General features: G+C 40.0%; 1 protein-coding gene across 1 annotated transcript in view; it reads left to right on the top strand.

The window, feature by feature from the left end:
• Positions 1 to 22,586, top strand: part of ptpn9a (protein tyrosine phosphatase non-receptor type 9a) — a 54,147-nt gene that overhangs the window by 22,010 nt on the left and 9,551 nt on the right. Inside the window, exons 3-10 of the mRNA XM_063003652.1 lie at positions 6,989 to 7,078; positions 15,630 to 15,754; positions 15,915 to 16,020; positions 19,577 to 19,687; positions 19,801 to 20,117; positions 22,063 to 22,150; positions 22,267 to 22,336; positions 22,424 to 22,502. Of these exons, the coding sequence (XP_062859722.1) occupies positions 6,989 to 7,078; positions 15,630 to 15,754; positions 15,915 to 16,020; positions 19,577 to 19,687; positions 19,801 to 20,117; positions 22,063 to 22,150; positions 22,267 to 22,336; positions 22,424 to 22,502 (986 nt within the window). The remainder of the gene's footprint in view (positions 1 to 6,988; positions 7,079 to 15,629; positions 15,755 to 15,914; positions 16,021 to 19,576; positions 19,688 to 19,800; positions 20,118 to 22,062; positions 22,151 to 22,266; positions 22,337 to 22,423; positions 22,503 to 22,586) is intronic.

Raw genomic sequence — 22,586 nt, 5'->3', positions numbered from 1 at the left:
ATGGTGACCCCTAACAAATGCAGCCAGTAGAAGACACTCCATAAGCCAGTTGCCTGTGATTTGTTACTTTTTTTAAATCATTTTTTTTTTAATTATGACCAACTTGATTGTATTTCATAAATATAAACAAATGTAGAATATGATGCCTGCAACAAACTCAAAAAAGTTGGGACATGGGCAGGATAAGAGTAAAAGGTTTATAGAATATAAAAATATGGTCTTTCACCATCTACCACGCATAATATTGTGAAAAGATTCCGAGATTTTAAAGAAATGTTAGTCTGTTTAGGGCAAGGCCAGAAACCACTGTTAAATGTGTGACCATCGAGACCTCAGATGGCACTACATGCCACTGTGATAAAGATAGCCATATGGGCTTGGAGGTGCTACGGAAAGTCCATAAGTTATTTCAGCAAGACAATGCTAGAGCTCATCCTGCATGTACGTGTAGCTTTATAGACAGAGCCCCCTTTTTTGGTGGACTATGAGAGCAATAATAATAGATGCACCATTTGGATTATTAGGCTTTCCTAGTCTGATAAATGGCCCACGGTGGCTAAGTGGGTAGCACTGTGTGTCGATCCCCAGGTGGGGCGGTCCGGGTCCTTTCTGTGTGGATTTTGCATGTTCTGCCCGTGTCTATGTGGGGTTCCTTCTGGAGCTCTGGTTTCCTCCCACAGTCCAGAGACATGTAAGTGAGGTGACTTGGAGATATAAAATTGTCCATGACTGTGTTTGACATTAAACTTGTGAACTGATGAACCTTGTGTACCAGCAATTACCCGTCCTGTCAGAAATGTAACCAAAGTGTGTAAAACATGACGTTACAATCCTAATAAATAAATATCCATCTGATCACTAGCCCAGAGCCATGACCAAAGGGCCAACACTGCCCAAACACCTAAGAAAGGTACCCAGTAACTGTGCAACCTTTTGCAATCTTTTAAGATGTTCGGGCAGTGGTGGCTCTGTGGTTACGATTTTTGAATCCCATCATTGGCAACCTGCTGAACCACCATGTCACCCATTGCAAACTATGCAAAACACATTCAAAACTACCACCAAAAAGGTGTTTATGAGACATGTTTAGCTTCAACTAGTTGCCCCCATAACTGCTAGTGGACGTTTTATTTATTTAAAGGAGTTCTGTTCTTTTCTTAGTTGGTTGGGATATGGCCTAGTACTCTAGTCCACCACCGCAGAATCCTTTGGTTGGATTTTGAGTGTCACTGGTGCCAGTGGGCTGGTCAGGTGCTCACTTTGTGTATATGTAAAGCCTGAATTTCTTCCTCAAGTTAGTTTCACAGTATTACATTATACTTTTAATGTCTACAAAACCAGAATGGGCATAGCTCAAATGCTAAGTCATGGCTAAACTTCCGATTGAACTGTAATGGTGCACCAGTTCCCAGCATATTCATATAAATAGCAATTTTATAGTGTGTGGTTTTAAGTTCTCTTTCTGGGTCTTGTTTTGATCTCATATCTTTACTGTTATCATCACTGTTTTGATGATTTATAGAATCCCTCAGAGCACACGCTTGTAAACCATAACATTCATAAGAACTACAGAATAAACTGCCCGAACCTGTGAACCACTTAAAAAAGGAACTGTAATGTTAGTGGTGTTGTTCCACGATATGACTTTCAAAAGAGCTTAGCAATCAGCTCTCATGTCTTATTCCACAGAATGACAGAAGTGAAACCACATGGCTGATCACACAGACACACTCTAGTTAATGACTGTTAATGGCACTTGTTATTGACACTTGCTCAGGAGACTTGATTCTGTACTCAGTGTTGATTCTGGGCTGGTTTATCATAAGTAGATTTAGTACCTCTTATTCATGACTGTGTAACTAGTGCCTAGTGTCATATACTCTTCAGCAAATGGGAGATTTTTTTAATATATATTTTATGCAATTTTCTCCCAATTTAGTGTAGTCAATTTATCTTTCACTGTTGGTTATCCCCGATATTTTGCATTTGAGGAGGGTATATTGCTGCTTACGCCTGCTCCGACCTGTGCGCACCCCTTAACGGAACCCTTTTCCACCCATGCACTCTGCACAAATGCCTCTATCCGCCAATCAGTGTCCTTACACAGCGTTTGAAGACCCCGCCCACATATTCCGGTCATCCCTCCCTGCAGGCACTGCCAATTATGCCCGCTAGATGGTGCCCAGCTGACCGGTGGCAACGCCGAGTTTCGAACCAAGGAGTTCAGAATCTCGGCGCTGGTGTGCTAGCGGAATATCCCGCTGTGCCACCTGGGCACCTGAAATATCATTTTTTTATGTTTATTTGTTTGTCTTTTATAATGGACTGAAATATAAAGACAACAGACAGTAACATAATAGCTGTTTTTTGCCATTAAATGACACGTGGTAAACATGGCATTAAAACCCAAACAAATAAATAAATAAATTTGTCTTTTATAACTGCAGCTTGAAATGTTTTAAAATTTTCCTGACAGGGCTTCATACATCCATATATTTACTCACTCATTTACACATTGAGTCGATTGCAAGTAGGCAATCCACGTCATTTGTTTTTTAAATAATGAAGTACCTGGAGAGAACCTACAGGTGGCACATCGGGATATTCCGCTAGCACACCAGCGCCGAGATTCTGAACTCCTCTGTTTGAAACTCGGCGTTGCCACCGGTCGCCTGGGCGCCATCTAGCGAGCATAATTGGCAGTGCTTGCAGCAGACACCAATTGGCTACCGTGTCTGCTAGGGCGGGATGACCAGACTATGTGAGTGGGGTCTTCTAACGCAGTGCAAGGATTAGCAGATAGAGGCGCCTGTGCAAAATGCATGGGTGAGAAGAAAGGGTCCGCTAAGGACTGCGCACGGGTCGGAGGAGGCGTGAGCATGCAATCATGGCTCCCCAGCAGCAGAAGATGGATTGATTGACTATACTAAATCAGGAAAAAAATGGGAGAAAATACATAAATAAATAGAAACTATAGTGCCGCCAGTATTGTTTTTATTTATTAAGTTGTTTTCAAGGCAATTTCGAGCAGCCGATCCACTTACTGAATATTTGTGAAACTTGAGAAGAAACCAAAGTACCCAGAATTGAACACACATTTTTAAGACTCATGCTGATGCAACCCACTGATGACTGTTATTTTAATGGCTGAGTATTATGTGTCAGTGCTTTACCTTGTAGGCTTACTTACTGCCTACTATTTTAGGAGTTGTAATTACTTGTTTTAACTCCCCATCAAAGGCCATAAATAGAATTTACACTACCTCATGGTTTTATCTGCTCATTTCCCACCAGCATGAAACTTAAAATAGGATTCAGCCAGTCACCTTATTTACATTTGATGTTTTTTTTTTTTATTTAGAGGACGTTTTTATCCAAAGAGACTTGGATAAGCAATTGAGGGTGAAGTGCCTAACCCAGGGGCTCAACTGTGTCAGCATTGCAGTAGTGGGGCTTAAAGCAGTTGTTCACCGATTAGTAACAGACTGCTTTCCTACATGGTATAACAAACCTAGAAATTTGTACCTGGAAGTGCAACCAGACTCAATTTGTTAAAAAAAAGTCAGAGGAATCTTTGTAGAACTAAAATCACATTTTCCACTATCAAAACAGGGCTGAGATGTTGTGTCTTGAATGTCACATGACCCTATGAGCTACACAATTTTAAGCCAATAATATATATTATTCAAGTGACTGCATGATAATGAGATTCTTTAAGCATTTAAAAAAAAATTAGGTTTTCATATATGCATTTAGTAATAAGATCTGCTTACTATGTGCTAACATTGTACCATAATAACTAAGATTATGTTTTAGTGAACAGTTCATTATAAGCTCTAACTACACATGGTCTCTATATAGAAGCTCTTTCTGTCAATATTAGTGTAGTTATTATGTAATGAAAGGAAAAGTTCTACCTTTATACTGGAACATAAATATTCACATCATTTTTGTAAAACCAATAAAAAAAAGTTACACAGACTACAAACTATGCAGTAAACTTTATATTAATGCAAAACATTAGCCAAAGTTTATTTTATAAATAAATAAATAAAAATCCCTCTAATCACTAGCCCAGAGCCACGACCAAAGGTCCATCACTGCCCAAACACCTGATAAAGGTACCAAATAAATATCACTTATTTCAGTCAGGGCTGTGGTGGATCTGGCTCTTCCAGAATAAAAAAAACAAACCATGGACCAGCCCATAGCAGCACTGGGGGTTTGAACCCTGGATCCCAGTGGTAGTGGGCTAGTGTATGATTTTCAATATAAATGCAAGAAAGAAAGAGTTATGGAATTGGAGTTATCGAGTTAAGGGAAATGGAATTATGAAAAGATGGAAGTGGTAATAATGCAGTAACATGGAAACATGTTTTAGTAATAAAGTAGTACCCTGAAACTCAACGTCAGTTGGTTCTGGGAGTGGCGTTAAGTTTAAAAGACGTTGAGTTTTAAGGTATTTTTTCTCATAAGGATGTATGGGAAACCTGTTAATGCGTTCCATGGTCCTGTGGAACTGCATATATTTTAGGCTAATGTCAAATAAAGGGGTTGTTCTTGACACTTATAACACATATAATATGAAACACTGAAATACAATTGAGAATTTAAATAAATAAAAAAATACAATAAAACTTTACCTTTACTTCTTTATTGTTTCCTTATGCTTCTTAATCATGTAGGTGCTTGATCTTGTAATACTGTATTCTGTTCAGTAAAGGCGCATTCACATGAGAAGCAGCATTATAGCTTTTGTGCCGGCTGTGCCGTTATTTCTATGGAGTGTGGCGGTACACAAAGTTTAATGGGACTTATTGTACTAAAACAACGAGCGAGGAATTTCATTAGTGGAGTAACTTATGAGCAGTAATATTTAAGAGAAGTTTAGTGTTTCTATGTTGTTCTTGTAATACATTAAGTCATGTTGAGCTTTTTTTTTACGATAAGCGTTACAAGAAAAAAAAAAAAACAGATCCATGAGCTATAACGCAAGTTTAAAAGTGAAACAGTAGAAAAATACAGCTAAACACAGATACATGTGGAGCTTTTAGTGTGAATTTGACGGACGGTTGTTCCACACAAATGCAGATTCGTCTCATATTCCAACTTAACCGAGTGCTGAGCAAAGCGGCTGTTCATTGTTAATTTAAAATTAAATAAATAACACGTTAAGTTAAAGGTAAACACTGAGTTTAAGGGTACAAATTTCTTGACGAAGGATGTTGAGTTTCACAGACTTTGAGTTTAGAGGACGTTGAGTTACAGGGTACCACTGTACTCAATTATTTAACATTTTTAGATAAAGACCTGGCTTGTCATTCTACTCACTCACTCTGTTTGAAATGACCAGTTTTGAAGGACGTTTAGATGGAAACACTTGCTAGAATTTGAACAAGTTGTATTTTTATATACAGTCTGTTGTACCAAACCTGTAGGGATGATTCATAATGAAATCACAATGATATTTAATATGTTCCACTAGAAGAGGTGTTACTGCAGTGGAAGAAACTGCTAGTTGTTCAAAATCTGATCAGCCAAAACAGGGTTGTTATGGAGGGGAGAACGGAAAGCTTTTTTCCTCTCTTCAGTTGCTGTAATGACTGAAAGTGTGTGACAAGTTACTGTAGGCTGAGTAAGTCCAACAGGACCAGAAATCAGTCATCATGGGTATCTCTGTTTTACGGAAGAGCCCTGAAGAACTCAACATTTCAGATAGCTTTGTTCTTCAAAACAAGACAGTTTACAGGCTGTTATACCACTTAAGTCATGGCCAGTTGGCAGTGTTTGTAAATAAATATTTTGTATATCGTGCTTTCTTACAGCTAAATATGTATTTATTTATGTTATATATTTTTGTTTTTGCATTTTCTCCCCTTTTTCCTGACTTTTTTTTAGTGTATCCAATTACCCAATTGCATTATGCTTTCTCTCTACTGATGCTGATCCTCGCCCTGGTTGAGGAGAGTCGAAACTGACACACGCCCCCTCCAACATGTGTGCAGTAGCCAACTGCATCTTTTTACCTGCACGAGGCGAGTTCATATGCGGATCAGCTTTGTGTACAGAGAGCCACACCCTGATCCTCATTATCCCTTGTCTCTGTGCAGGCGCCATCAATCAGCCAGCAGTGGTCCCTGTCCCACTCCCACCCAATATGAACAACAGCCAATCATTGTCCAACCTGCTGGATGGCAGAGCTAAGTTTCGAACTGACAAGTTCGAAATGTCAGCTCTGGTGTGCTAGCGTGTCTTACCACTGCACCAGTGCCCAGCTAAATATTTTTAAATGAGTAGTGTTATTATTTTATCTCAGAAACTTGTTACATTGTGGTTTCTATGTTGATGCAGCAACTGCTTAATTTACACCCACTGTGGCCTGTAAATAATAATGTCGCCTTCAGTTCTGTTCCTTCAATGTTCTGTCTTTTTCAGACTGAATGAAATTCATTACAAAGCCTCTTATAAAATTCATTATTTACTATAAAAACCATGCTGTTCATTTCTATACTGGTGTGATAGCTGTGATATTAATTCCACATTGTTATTTTGCTGTTATTACTTATCTTAATGTATTATTCTTTATATCAGTCGCCTATAGACAGGCCTCTGCTGACAGGCTGTTTAAACTCCAGGCAAATTCTTCATTACGTTTTTATTACTCTTGTTTTGTATCTAATAAGAAAGCAGAAGGTTCTCAAAGAACAAACTTTTGGTGTTCACATACTTGAAAATGGATTGCTCAGTGTGCCATACTGATCCCTTGCTTTGATTGCTAAAGCTGTAATTCATTTTCATTACTTTTCATGATTTTAAAAAGAAAAAAACATATAATTTCAACAATAACTATACTATGTATAATGTTCATAATGTTTCACAGTTTAGGTAGAGACAAGTCCAAGGTGTTTTTCTTGTACATCAAACCACCAACCACTGAAAAGTAATATTTAAAAGTGTGTTAAAAGTAATATTTTCTTTGTGGTGGCAGGAGACACGTCTGAGGGAGGGTATCGTCAAACTTCAGCCTCAAGAAGAACCACTGCGCTCTGAACTACTCAGCGGCAAGTTTACTATATTGGTGAGTTTTAAAGCTTACACTGTCTGCCTTAGCAATTGTACAACATCCATCTGTGCTGTCTATCACTGGATTGGGTCTTCCCTAAAGTAAAGTTGGGGGTCAGTGTCAATAAACCACTTATAAAAAAGAGAGATAAAGGCAGATTTTCCTATTTGAATGTAATGCCAACACTATAAGCCAAAAACATTTCAACAATAGATTTAAAATCATTGTCAGAATCTGATGATAAAGATGAATTAATAGTAAATATTAATTATAAGCATGTTTTAGAATTGTTTGATTTATATCCATTATTATGGTAACTTACCAATCCGCTGCTGGGGACCCCAACTATGTCCAACGTGTGTCTTACCAATCCCTTTTCATTCACCCACACTTTGGTGAATTTGCGTGTGAGGTCGGCTTTGCGCACGGAGAGCCACACCCCGATCTCTGCGCTCCTCCACTTTCTGTACAGGCACCCTGGGCAACCAAGGTCCTTACACAGCCCCACCCCTTTTTTAATCTGGTCTTTTCCCACAAAGCAGACTGGAGGCTAATTTTGTCTTAGCCAATAATGCCTGCTAGATGGCATCCAGCCAACCGGTAGCAGAGCCAAGATTCAAACCGGGAAACTCAGAATCTCAGCGCTGGTGTGCTAGTGGATTATCCCACTGCGAAAACCTGAGCACCTATCATTAAATTTTTTTGGCCTTCAATAGTTCACCCCCAGCCCTGTCTGAGGGAAGCCGTTGGCTAGCATCTGCCCCCTCCAAAACCGTGTGCAGTTACCAGCGAAACCTTCCCGCCTCCCTGTAGTAAAATCTTAAACAGCCACACCTCATGCCCCATGTAAATCCTACACCGCTCATGCTGGGGCCTTAATTTGAAAGAGGTTGTATGAGGAAAATTCCATTCGACCTTCAGTCTCTCAGACAAATGTGGTTAGTTTTACTGTAGCTAAGTAAAGTAATGTGTCACAGTTCACATTGTTTTTACATCATAGTTACTTGGATGACTTTTGTGCTTCTAGACAAACTATGACTTACTAATAACTTAGAAGACATTCGTAATATACACTGTGGTTCACAATAATAATTCATTATAATTTTAGGTTATAAATTATAAGTTCATTATAATTACTATTTACTGATGAGCACTGGTCTCTGGGTGGGAGGTATGTCATTCGCTTCTTCCATGTCGGTCAGGCATTACCAGATAATTTTAGGAGTCTATGAGCTCTTGCAAGTGGAGGAAGTAAAACTCTGATTTAAAGAGAGTGGGAAGCACCTTCCTCCAAATGTGGGACAACATTTAGTGCAACAGACTTCGTTTGCAAAGATAATGTTGGCTGGATTTAGGAATGTTGAAGTAAAGGCAGTTAGCCATTATTCTGTCAGATGGTTGGAGAACAATAGAGAAAAAACAAAAAAATTAAAGGGGAATTGACCCCAGTCTGAGAGGTTAAAAGAGGAAAAAAGAATATTGGAGATACACTGGATTTCTCTCTTATTGGAAACGTCTCCATTCACTGCTATTGATTCAGTGGCTGTACACCTTAAGTGAATCACTCAACCAGCAAACCATAATCTCAATGACTCACTTACTGCAGGAAGTAATGTGGAGATCAAGTTTAAGGACCAAATGGAGAAGATGCAATTATATTGTTTACATGTGTCAGTCTTGATGGCTGCCTTTGATTCATGGGAACGCTTGTCGGGAACTTCTAAATTTGATCAGCATGTTAACAGGAAATGGAGGAACTGTCTGATTTTTCTCACACAACCAATGTAGCCAAAACACCGAGCAACATCTTTACTAAAATATTTTAGAAAAATAAAAATCTAACAGTATGGTAATATTTAGGTGGTGCCATCGCTGAGGTCCTGAGCTATAAAGTTTGAATCTCAGCCATGCTATCAACCTGGTAGGGCATCCAATGGTCACTGAGGTAGTTGCTTGATGGGCTTCCTTATTCCTTTGATAACTAATCAAGGACCACTCCACCTTAGGGGTTGCCACAGCAGATCATTCTGGCCTGCATACCTGATCTGGCCCAGTTTTTATAGCAAATAATAGCAAAAGTAATAGACGTATGTGACAGTGTCAAAATAATACAGAACTATACATTTAATATGTTTGGATATCTTTCTACAAGCTTTAAACACCTGGATTTGGGCAGTTTATCCCAGTAATAATGGCAGATCCTCTCAAACTCTTTCAGATTGGGTTCTGGATTCTTAGGTTTATACAAGCTTTGATGTTCTGGATTTGCGCAGTTTGTCCCATTTGTCATGGCAGATCTTCTCAAGCTCTTTCAGATCAGGTTCTGTATTTTTCAGGTCTTGCAACAGATGTTTGATGGTGTTTAGGTTTGCTTAGGTGAACTGAGCCGTCTACTCATGTCCTTTACATGCTTTTACTCAACAGTGGGGGCGGCACGGTGGCTAAGTGGGTAGCACTGTCGCCTCACAGCAAGAAGGTCCTGGGTTCGATCCCCAGGTGGGGCGGTCCGGGTCCTTTCTGTGGGTCCTTTCGGGTGCTCCGGATTCCTCCCACAGTCCAAAGACGTGCACGTGAGGTGAATTGGAGATACAAAATTGTCCATGACTGTGTTCAGTATAAACTTGAGAAGTGATGAACCTTGTGTAACGAGTAACTACCGTGTGTCTGTCATGTATGTAACCAAAGAGTGTAAAACATGACGTTAAAATCCAAATAAAACAAAAAAACTCAACAGTGGCTTACAACTTGCCACTCTGCCATATGATCCTAATGTATGAAGTGCTGCAAACATGGTTGTCCGTCCACCACACAAGACATTTAGAGCCCTTTTAGAGTGACTGTTGGGTTCTTACCTTTCTGACCAAGGCCTTTCTTTCCCTGATACCCATTTTGTCCAGACAGCCACCTATCAGGAGGTTCAAGCTTGTCCTAAGCTTCACCATCCCAATTCATTAGGTCTTAGTAGTCGTGGAAACACTCAAAGCATTAGGTATTATTTCATATCCTTGCCCTGATCTATGACTTGCCACAGTTTGATCACAGAGATCCACAGACAGTTTCTTGGAATTTATGGTTTGGTTTTTGTCTTGACGAAGTGTAAATTGTGGGCCTTTCGAAAAAATGTCCAATCAGTTAAGATTGCAACAGACATACTCCATTTGAATTCTAGACAGTCTCAAGTATAATTAAGGCAAACAAGAGGCACCTGATCATAATTTGGAGTGCCACAACAAAAGTGTCAACTTTTGTCAATAGAACAAGTTGGGACATTTTGTAAAATGCAATAAAAACAAGAATCTTCACAAGAATACGAGAATATTTCGTTGACAAAAATACAAAGAAATTGCTCATTCTTGGCTGACCAACTTTACTGTCTTAAAAATATAAACCTATTCTGAATTTGATGCCTGCATCACACACAGATGTTGGGACAGACGTAAAATAGGACTGAAAAGAATATTTAAGCTACACTGTTTTGAAACATGATTCAAGTTGAGTATAAAAGGAGGTTCCAACAAAGGCTCAGTCTTAACATGCAAAGCTGGGTCATGACTCAGCTTGAGAGAATTGAGAGAATTGTCTATTAGTCTAAGAATATTTCTCAGTGCAAGACTGCAAATAATTTGGATCTTTTACCATGTACCATACATTATATTGTAAAAAGATTCAGGAAGACTTCTGATGAATGTGCTTGACTTTGAGTCCTCAGACAACATTGCATGAGAAACCATCATGCCACATGGTTTTGGGAGTATTTTAAAGAACTGTTATTGCTTAATGCAATCTGTCGTGGCATCAAGAAATGCAATATAAAACTATTATGCAAAGAAAGAAAATTTACATTATCTTTTAAGTGTGGAAATGTATCATCAAGAGGAGAGTCTGACAACAGCAACTACAAGCTTTTATCAAGCAAGAATTGGAAAAAATTCCACTTTTAAAACAATTAAAACAAAATAAAAAGTGGATGGTAGGCATCACATTCTAAACAAGTTTATATTTATAAAATATTACAATAACATTTTGGTTTCTCTTGAACTTAAGTAAATTTGACATTTGTTATTTCTCTTGAAACTTGAGACCAGATTGTACAACATGTTCTCTTCCAGAAATAGGGTTTGTAGTTGTATCAATGATTATGGACTGTATATTCCACTGTACATTACAAGCTTTGTCCACATCTACCACTCATCACAAATATTATTCATCTAAATTTGTTGTTGTAGTTTATTATTTATTTATTTTTAAATGTTTCAGGCTCTTTGCTTTTCTGCCTCCCTGTGGACGAATCAAGAACATCAGTTTGAGTTGCAAAATGATTACGATTCACGATTGTATTTTACCATTTAGTGCTAAGTGAAAATATTTTAAACTGAAATGAAACAATACAGTAGACCCTTGACTTATGAACTTAATTGGTTCCAAAGGGCTGTTCTTAAGTTAAAATGTTCGTATGTTAAACCTATTTTTCCCATAAGAAATAATGTAAATGGAATTAATCCGTGCCAGACCTCCCAAACCCCCCTTTATCTAACCTTTCTAATGTCTTAAATGGTCTTTTTTGTTATAAATAGTATAGTATATTTCCCTTAAATCTTAAATTATAGAATAGACATTCCTGTAATAAACAATAATAAACAAAAATACACAGTAGTACTGTACATAAAAAACACACACCACATTTCATACACCATAATACACCATCACATACACCATATAACATTTCCTTCTTTTTTTATAAAATGTATCTACCAGAAACAGCAATAACTCTCATATTTCTCTATTATTTCCTTCTTTATTTCAATAGTGTTGTATTTTGTAGGTGTAATTGCACGAAAGAAACAATACTTTACTCAGCAGACTTTCTCCTTCTCTCTCACTCACTGTCCCCTCTGTCTGATACACAGGGACAGCTACTGGCAGGAGTAATTATACAACAGCAAATGTAATGTTTCTCAGCTCTGCGCTCTCTCTGCACCTTATTTGGGGACATTTTAATATTGAAAACACCGGAAAAACACCGTCTGCTGTGCGAATGTTCTCTCACTATATATATACAGAGAGAGAGAAGCTCGGAGTCAACTTGTTCGTGACGTCATGTGTTTTGCGAATTTCGGTTTGTAATCCGAAATTTGTTCGTACGTTAAGTTGAAAAAGTTCGTTCGTAACCCGAAATGTTCGTATGGTAAACCGTTCGTAACTCAAGGGTCGACTGTATGCTTAAATTATCCAAATACACCAACTAAATAGAAATGTAAATTATTGCTCATTTAACTTATTAAAGCAGAATTAGATATCAAAATTAGACGTTATCTTTTCTTCAAAACAACCATGATGTATCTTATCTCATGTGTCCTTAAAAGAATGACCCAGAATCACTGTGGTATATCTTAATTTTTGTTATTATTTAAACTTATATGCAGCAAGTTTTATTGGGTTCCATTATTTTGTACTTGTATAACTACAACTCTCTCAGTGTTAGAAATAGACTTTAGCCACATTCTAGAGATTTCTGCAGGACTATTGTACATTGTGCTCTTGGTGTGGCCTGTCCCATGGAGAACATCAACAGTATTGAATTTCCTTTAGTTGTTGGCTGATTGTATTGTTTGTATTGGTGAGCAACAAGGTATTGTTTTGTAGCATTTATAGTCTCATTTTACCTCTATACAATTCTTTTCTTTATGTAGTTTGTGATAGGACATGGTTTACAAAAAATGTCTACAACCCACATCTTTAATGGTTATTTCATTTTCAGTAACCTTTTATTTATTCTGGTCAGAGTTGCTGTGGGCCACTTTCATTTGGATAAAACACACACTGGATAGGACACCAATCAATTCCATGGCTTCAGCCATCTGAAACCCCTCAGACATAGCCAATCATGTTTGTGTAGATGCCTGCTCAGCCGATGACACAGCTGAGATTTAAACCTGGGTCTAAGCAGTGCAATAGGCCGCTACGCCACCAGGGCGCCATCTCTAATGTAATCTAATTAAAGTGTATTTCATTGTGTAATTGAAGTGGGTGAGGTTGGTGGCCAGGAGAGTGTGTTTACTTAGGGCAAGTCGTAGCCTAGTGGCTACGGTACTGGACTAGTAATCAGGTTGCTGATGTTGGGCCCTTGAGCAAGGCCCTTAACCCTCAATTGCTCAGACTGTATAATGTAACTATAATGTAAGTCGCTTTGGATAAAGGCATCTACTAAATGTCGTAAATGTATTCATGCATATGACACACCCTTAAATAGAATAGAATATAATGCCTTTATTTGTCATATACAGTGTATCACAAAAGTGAGTACACCCCTCACATTTCTGCAGATATTTAAGTATATCTTTTCATGGGACAACACTGACAAAATGACACTTTGACACAATGAAAAGTAGTCTGTGTGCAGCTTATATAACAGTGTAAATTTATTCTTCCCTCAAAATAACTCAATATACAGCCATTAATGTCTAAACCACCGGCAACAAAAGTGAGTACACCCCTAAGAGACTACACCCCTAAATGTCCAAATTGAGCACTGCTTGTCATTTTCCCTCCAAAATGTCATGTGATTTGTTAGTGTTACTAGGTCTCAGGTGTGCATAGGGAGCAGGTGTGTTCAATTTAGTAGTACAGCTCTCACACTCTCTCATACTGGTCACTGAAAGTTCCAACATGGCACCTCATGGCGAAGAACTCTCTGAGGATCTTAAAAGACGAATTGTTGCGCTACATGAAGATGGCCAAGGCTACAAGAAGATTGCCAACACCCTGAAACTGAGCTGCAGCACAGTGGCCAAGATCATCCAGCGTTTTAAAAGAGCAGGGTCCACTCAGAACAGACCTCGCGTTGGTCGTCCAAAGAAGCTGAGTGCACGTGCTCAGCGTCACATCCAACTGCTGTCTTTGAAAGATAGGCGCAGGAGTGCTGTCAGCATTGCTGCAGAGATTGAAAAGGTGGGGGGTCAGCCTGTCAGTGCTCAGACCATACGCCGCACACTACATCAAATTGGTCTGCATGGCTGTCACCCCAGAAGGAAGCCTCTTCTGAAGTCTCTACACAAGAAAGCCCGCAAACAGTTTGCTGAAGACATGTCAACAAAGGACATGGATTACTGGAACCATGTCCTATGGTCTGATGAGACCAAGATTAATTTGTTTGGTTCAGATGGTCTCAAGCATGTGTGGTGGCAATCAGGTGAGGAGTACAAAGATAAGTGTGTCATGCCTACAGTCAAGCATGGTGGTGGGAATGCCATGGTCTGGGGCTGCATGAGTGCAGCAGGTGTTGGGGAGTTACATTTCATTGAGGGACACATGAACTCCAATATGTACTGTGAAATACTGAAGCAGAGCATGATCCCCTCCCTCTGGAAACTGGGTCGCAGGGCAGTGTTCCAGCATGATAATGACCCCAAACACACCTCTAAGACGACCACTGCTTTATTGAAGAGGCTGAGGGTAAAGGTGATGGACTGGCCAAGCATGTCTCCAGACCTAAACCCATTAGAACATATTTGGGGCATCCTCAAGCGGAAGGTGGAGGAGCGCAAAGTCTCGAATATCCGCCAGCTCTGTGATGTCGTCATGGAGGAGTGGAAAAGCATTCCAGTGGCAACCTGTGAAGCTCTGGTAAACTCCATGCCCAGGAGAGTTAAGGCAGTTCTGGGAAATAATGGTGGCCACACAAAATATTGACACTTCAGGAACTTTCACTAAGGGGTGTACTCACTTTTGTTGCTGGTGGTTTAGACATTAATGGCTGTACATTGAGTTATTTTGAGGGAAGAATAAATGTACACTGTTATATAAGCTGCACACAGACTACTTTTCATTGTGTCAAAGTGTCATTCTGTCAGTGTTGTCCCATGAAAAGATATACTGAAATATCTGCAGAAATGTGAGGGGTGTACTCACTTTTGTGATACACTGTATACAGGTGTGTACAGTACAATGAATTTTTTTTTTCTCATATCCCAGCTTGTTTGGAAGCTGGGGTCAGAGCACAGGGACAGTCGTCATATGACACCCCCGGGGCAGAGAGGGTTAAGGGCCTTGCTCAAGCACCCAACAGTGGCTGCATGGCAGAGCTGGGATTCGAACTCTCAACCTTTCAATTGAAAAGTGGCGCCATAGCAGAAGTAGTGCTAGTGTCTTACTGCTTCCGAATCCCAGTGGCTGTAATCTGATTACTGTCTGTTTAGAGTGTGATGTTTTTCCATGTGTCTGTTTGGGTGTCTTCCAGAACCTTCTAAACAGTGTACCATTAGCTACTTTAAATTGGATCTAGATGAGAGTTATCATATTCTCTTGTTTCTTTGCTTCTGGGATAAACTCAGGATCCAGCACCTTTCTGACCAGATTAAAGCAGTACAGTTAAATGAAACTACATTTCACCACATTTACATTACATTTTGAGACCATAATAACACAGGTTGAAACTACATGAGTTGTTTAATGGTTGTAGCAGTGTCGTCTTACTGGTCTTGTATAAATATCGTTAACATGTTAGGTAATATTCCTACATGTACAGATGTGTATGCTATATTAAACAAGTCCTAATTCCCCTCTGCAGGGTGTAAGAGACCCAACAGGTGCATCCATAGCTCTGTACACAGCTAAGCTGCACCACCCGAATAAAACAGGAAACCACGTGGTGCTACAGTCTCTCTTCTACCTGCTGGACCGAGCAGTTGAGAGGTCAGTCTACCTGTATTTGAATGAACACAAAGGTGATATACAGTACTGCAACATTTTTTTTTATTATGAATTTATTATATGCAATGCAGAACCAGCTTTAGAATGCTACATACATATGAAACATGTCAGTTGCAGTTTGTTTTCTGTTTCTTCACTGTAGTTTTGAAACTCAGAGGAACGGCCTTGTGTTCATCTATGACATGGCGGGATCCAACTACACCAATTTTGAGCTGGACCTGAGCAAGAAGATCCTCAACCTGCTCAAGGTTACTTTTACTTTTCTCTATTATATCTATAAATGTTTTACTACATTGTTTACTTTTAATGTTTTCTGCAAAGTAAGTGTAGAAATGAGTAGATGGTTTTATCCAATGGGAACAACCTATAGTTGGAGCAAGTGGCTTCTGGGTTTATGACACAGAAGTAATCTCCATGTACTACTACTTTTAATTAAAGATTTTGTTTTTATTCTATTATTATTGTCACATATGTTACTTTTCATATTTAATGATGTAACTGCTATTTAATTGTTACTTTATATTGAAACTACACCTGCACATGAATTCATTCTTTATAACTTCCCTGTTTGCTATTTTAGCTGTCTTACTGTCTATCTGTCTGTCTTACTATCTGTCTGTCTATCTATCTGTCTGTCTATATATCTCTTTGTCCATCTGTCTGTCTATCTATCCATTTATCTGTCTGTCTATCTATCTATCTTTCTGTCTGTCTATCTATCTATTTATCTTTCTGTCTGTCTGTCCGTCTGTCTTACTATCTGTCTGTCTGTCTATCTATCTATTTATCTGTCTGTCTTACTATCTGTCTGTCTATCTATTTATTTATCTGTCTGTCTGTCTTACTATCTGTCTGTCTATCTATCTATATGTCTGTCCATCTATCTATTTATCTGTCTGTCTGTCTTACTATCTGTCTGTCTATCTAGCTGTCTGTCCATCTATCTATTTATCCATCAACCTGTCTATCTGTCTGTCTGTGTATCTATATATCTATTTGTCCATCTGTCTGTCTGCCTATCTATCTATTTATCCATTAATCTGTCTATCTGTCTGTCTATGTATCTATATATCTACTTGTCCATCTGCCTGCCTCTATCTATTTATCCATCTGTCTGTCTATCTATCCATCCATCCATCCATCCATCCAACCATCTATCTATCTACCTGTCTACCTGTGTAACTAACTGTCTGTCTTTCTGTCTTTCTGTCTGTCTGTCTGTCTGTCTGTCTACAGTGCCTAGCAAAAGTATTCGGCCCCCTTGAACTTTTCAACCTTTTGCCACATTTCAGGCTTCAAACATAACAATATGAAATTGTAATTTTTTGTGAAGAATCAACAACAAGTGGGACACAATCGTGAAGTAGAACGAAATTTATTGGATATTTTAAACTTTTTTTAGAAATAAAAACTGAAAAGTGGGGCGTGCAATATTATTCAGCCCCTTTACTTTCAGTGCAGCAAACTCACTCCAGAAGTTCAGTGAGGATCTCTGAATGATCCAATGTTCACCTAAATGACTGATGGTGATAAATAGAATCCACCTGTGTGTAATCAAGTCTCCGTATAAATGCACCTGCTCTGTGATAGTCTCAGAGTTCTGTTTAAAGCGCAGAGAGCATCATGAAGACCAAGGAACACACCAGGCAGGTCCGAGATACTGTTGTGGAGAAGTTTAAAGCCGGATTTGGATACAAAAAGATTTCCCAAGCTTTAAACATCTCAAGGAGCACTGTGCAAGCGATCATATTGAAATGGAAGGAGTATTAGACCACTGCAAATCTACCAAGACCTGGCCGTCCCTCTAAACTTTCAGCTCAAACAAGGAGAAGACTGATCAGAGATGCAGCCAAGAGGCCCATGATCACTCTGAATGAACTGCAGAGATCTACAGCTGAGGTGGCAGACTCTGTCCATAGGACACAATCAGTCGTACACTGCACAAATCTGGCCTTTATGGAAGAGTGGCAAGAAGAAAGCCATTTCTCAAAGATATCTATAAAAAGTCACCTGGGAGACACACCAAACATGTGGAAGAAGGTGCTCTGGTCAGATGAAACCAAAATCGAACTTTTTGGCCACAATGCAAAACGTTATGTTTGGCGTAAAAGCAACACAGCTCATCACCCTGAACACACCATCCCCACTGTCAAACATGGTGGTGGCAGCATCATGGTTTGGGCCTGCTTTTCTTCAGCAGGGACAGGGAAGATGGTTAAAATTGATGGGAAGATGGATGGAGCCAAATACAGGACCATTCTGGAAGAAAACCTGTTGGAGTCTGCAAAAGACCTGAGACTGGGACGGAGATTTATCTTCCAACAAGACAATGATCCAAAACATAAAGCAAAATCTACAATGGAATGGTTCACAAATAAACGTATCCAGGTGTTAGAATGGCCAAGTCAAAGTCCAGACCTGAATCCCATCGAGAATCTGTGGAAAGAGCTGAAAACTGCTGTTCACAAACGCTCTCCATCCAACCTCACTGAGCTCGAGCTGTTTTGCAAGGAAGAATGGGCAAAAATTTCTGTCTCTCGATGTGCAAAACTGATAGAGACATACCCCAAGCGACTTGCAGCTGTAATCGCAGCAAAAGGTGGCGCTACAAAGTATTAACGCAAGGGGGCTGAATAATATTGCACGCCCCACTTTTCAGTTTTTTTTATTTCTAAAAAAAGTTTAAAATATCCAATAAATTTCGTTCCACTTCACGATTGTGTCCCACTTGTTGTTGATTCTTCACAAAAAATTACAATTTCATATCGTTATGTTTGAAGCCTGAAATGTGGCAAAAGGTTGAAAAGTTCAAGGGGGCCGAATACTTTTGCTAGGCACTCTATCTATCTATCTATCTATCTATCTATCTATCTATCTATCTATCTATCTATCTATCTATCTATCTATCTATCTGTCTACCTGTGTAACTATCCATCCATCCATCCATCCATCCATCCATCTACCTGTGTAACTATCTATCTATCTATCCATCAATCTGTCTGTCTGTCTTTATATTTATATATATATATGTATATATTTGTCCATCTGTCTGTTTATGTATCCATATATCTATTTGGCCGTCTGTCTGTCTGTCTGTCTGTCTGTCTATCTATTTATCCATCTATCTGTCTATTTATTTATCTGTCTATCCATCTGTCTGTCTGTCTGTGTATCTGTATATCTATTTATCTATCAGACCCACGCCTCGACCAAGGATAGCCACAGATTATTCCATTCCCCCTCCAACATCACTACTGTCTGTAACATTTCCTATCTCTGGTGCAGCAACCTTGACCACCCAGCAGAGGCTGCAATTGCACCAGCAATGAGGAAACTGTTTGACCATCCATGTCAGACACTGCCATTCGAGTCTGTGTCTGTGCCTGGACAGTCAGTAGTACAGCTGAGATTTAAACTTGGATCTCAGCAGTTAGAGCTTTGCGCCACAAATGCATTCAAATATTTAATTACATTAGTAATAATAGAATTGAGGTCATTAGCATAATTAAAAATGCCTGCAAATAATAATAATTGCAAAAATAAGAATGTTTTATTAACCAACAAAGAAAGTATTCAGATATACTTATAATATTGGGAATCTATGTTTTTGATTTTGTTATTTAGGAGAGTCAGAGACAAATGTGTTAGGAACAGTAATATTAATAATAATAATTAAATACATTTGTATGCAAACGCCCCCTTGTGGAGACCTTGTTACAACTTGTATAGAGAGAGTAAGATGCATTGTGTTGCCAGTTGGGTATCAATAATAGATGTGAGGTCATTCTTTTTACATGTGTACAGGGTGCGTTTCCTGCCCGACTGAAGAAGGTGTTTATAGTTGGGGCCCCAGTTTGGTTCAGAGTTCCTTACAACCTGCTGAGTCTGCTGCTAAAGGAGAAACTCCGAGAACGGGTCTGTTCATATCCAGCCTCTATCCACACCAAACCCAGTCATTAGCTACCATGCTTTTATTTTGCTTAACTGTGTTTTTATTCTTTTACTGTGTTTTTATTAACCAATCTCAGGTCCAGATGGTGAAAATGACAGACCTGCGACAGCACCTTCCCAGAGACTGCCTGCCCGAGCACCTGGGTGGTTGCTTGCCTCTGGATGTACACGGCTGGAACCAGAGGCTGCTGGCCGAGCAGAATGGGCGCGTGGACCCGGTCGACGAGCTGCTCGGTATTCCGCTCAGCTCCTCGGCGGTGCACACGCCAGGCCCCGACGCCATGCGGCTACCTGAGTTTGCAGCTCATGTGGCGCAAGCACAGCGCGGTGGAATTTACCATGAATATGACGACATCCGAAGGGAGCCGCCTCCTGGAACCTTTCTCTGTGCGCTGTGAGTACAGCAACATGACAACATTGTCACATTAGGTTTATTCACTGTTAGGCAACATGGGCTAGGTGGGGAAAAAGGGATTTAGAGAATGCTTGACTTTTTTGGCACTGAAAAGCAATATCACTCTCATATGAGGTGACATCATAAAAATGTATTTGCACCATAGGGTGCACCTGGCACTGTAGTATTGCCTCATACAGTTAAGGTCAACATCAAGAGGCCTTGATTGTTTATAAAAGGCCAATATCTTCAGAAATTAGTGGATACACATTTCTTTTCTAAATTGTTGTCCTGCCATCAAGATTATGATGCTAGGAGAAGACATGAACACTCTTTTAGATGTATGCTCTCATGACTGGCATCCGGCTACAATTTTATCAGTAATTGTGGCACAGCAGTCTATTATGGTAGGCATCACCATTTAAGTCTCAGTGGTGCCACTGGCCTGGTCAGGCAACAGACACAATTGACCGTGTATGAGGGAAGGAACACTAAATAAAACCCTTAGTTATTAGGGCTCTTTATTGGTCTGTCTGAAAACCTAGTGAGCTGCCTTGGTGCCCACTGCCTACCTAAGCAGCTGCCAAAGTAGAGTGGATTCTAACTGACATTTACAGACTTTATTTAGACGCACTACTAAGACAGCGATTCATCAGCCGTTCCCCATCTGTCGCCACAGTGTAAGCTTACTAAGCTAACAGAGTTAGTCTCAGGCCATTCAGACCAGTTGAGGTGACACAACCCGCTAGCATGCCAGCTAACATCTCCCTCCGTGTACCAAAAACTGTTACATTGTCACTGACAAACCCAAAATTGCAACTAAATGACACACAAATATTGGATTTTTCTTGTGAGCAAAGTTGTACCGCACTGAATACTGGGATTGCGTTCGCAGGTAAGGAAGCATGCGGCGCTCCTCTATTATTCAGTCAGAATATGGGTCAGAATAAGGCCTCTCTTTGGTGCCCAGGTGGCGCAGCTGAATATTCCGCTAGCACACCAGCACAGAGATTCTGAACTCCTGGGTTCGAAACGCCTGCAGCAGATACTAATTGGCCACTGTATCTGCAGGGTGGGGGCCGGACTATGTGTGGGGTGGGATCTTCATATGCTGTGTAAGGACCCTGATTGGCGGAAGAGATTCCTGTGCAGAGTGCAGGGGCGAGAAGAGGCATGTACAGTGACGTACATGCAATCAGGTATCCCTCAGCAGCGGAAGACAAATTAAGTGCGCTAAATCGGGAGAAAAATTGGGAGAAAATGCATTAAAAAAAATAAATAAATAAGGACTAAGGCAGCATTTTTAGACAGCCGGGTGCCCAGGTGGGGCAGCGGGATATCCCATTAGCATACCAGCGCTGGGAGTCCCCGATATCGAATCTCAGCTCTGCCACTGGTCTGCTGGATAGAAGACCAAACTTAAGAAGGGGTGGGATCTTCGATGCTGTGTAAGACAGCATTTCTGGTTAGTAGCCCGAGGCGCCTATACAGAAGTGGAAGAACGCGGTGATCAGTGCGTGACTCTACCTGCGCAAGACAGGCCTTACCCGTAAAATCACTGAAGTATGGGCCAATAAGCAGGGGTCAGTGGACTGCACGTGTGTCAGTTGAATATTCCCCTTCTCTCAAGCGATCGGGGTCCCCAACAGCGAAAGGCTAACTGGCATAGGATGACATAAAATGCTGTCTATGTAGAGAGCTCACTAGGTGTACAGACAGACTCTATAAGAATAGATAGATCACTTTATTGATCCAAATGGTAAATATCATATTATTCACAATTCAATATATGAATGGTGTAAACAGCTACTGTAAACATCACATAGGAGGCACCTGGTGTCCTGTGGCCCCCCTGGGCTGGCATTGCACAAGTGGCAGGGGTCACCAGAGTGCACAGGAGAACTGAAAGAATAGGGAATGACTTAGTGTTTGACCTGTGTTGCAGGGCTACCTACAACCAGGAGAGGAATCGCTACGGTGATGTTCTGTGTCTCGACCAAACCCGTGTACGTCTAAAAGGCAGGAGAAATGAGGTCTGTATTCGGCTAAAAGTTCTAGCTCCTGGCTTTCCTTTACTATGTTTTTGTTTAATGTTGATTTTTAATAATGCTTAAATTGCTTCTCATTGAGACATGCTATGCTCTTTCAGAGGTCGGACTACATCAATGCCAGCTTCATGGATGGCTACAAACAGAAGAATGCCTACATTGGAACCCAAGGTAGAATAAAACTGTCCAAAGTCAACTGTAGTAAAAAAGGTTTTGTATTTCATTTCAGTACGACTTTAATAAGCGGACTGTTTGCAGGGCCTTTGGAAAAAACCTATGGAGATTTTTGGACAATGGTGTGGGAGCAAAATGTGCTAGTCATCGTCATGACGACAAGGTGAGATGTGAATCGTACGTACACCTCTGTCTTAACCCAGGCTGCTGGGTTGGTTTTAGACAGCAGCCTAGTTTTAAAAGTAAA

This window comes from Trichomycterus rosablanca, chromosome 1 (assembly GCF_030014385.1).
Source record: "Trichomycterus rosablanca isolate fTriRos1 chromosome 1, fTriRos1.hap1, whole genome shotgun sequence".
In the NCBI taxonomy this organism is placed as follows: domain Eukaryota; kingdom Metazoa; phylum Chordata; class Actinopteri; order Siluriformes; family Trichomycteridae; genus Trichomycterus; species Trichomycterus rosablanca.
The sequence above is the reverse complement of the archived record's forward strand: the minus strand, read 5'-3'. Positions and strand labels throughout refer to the sequence as shown.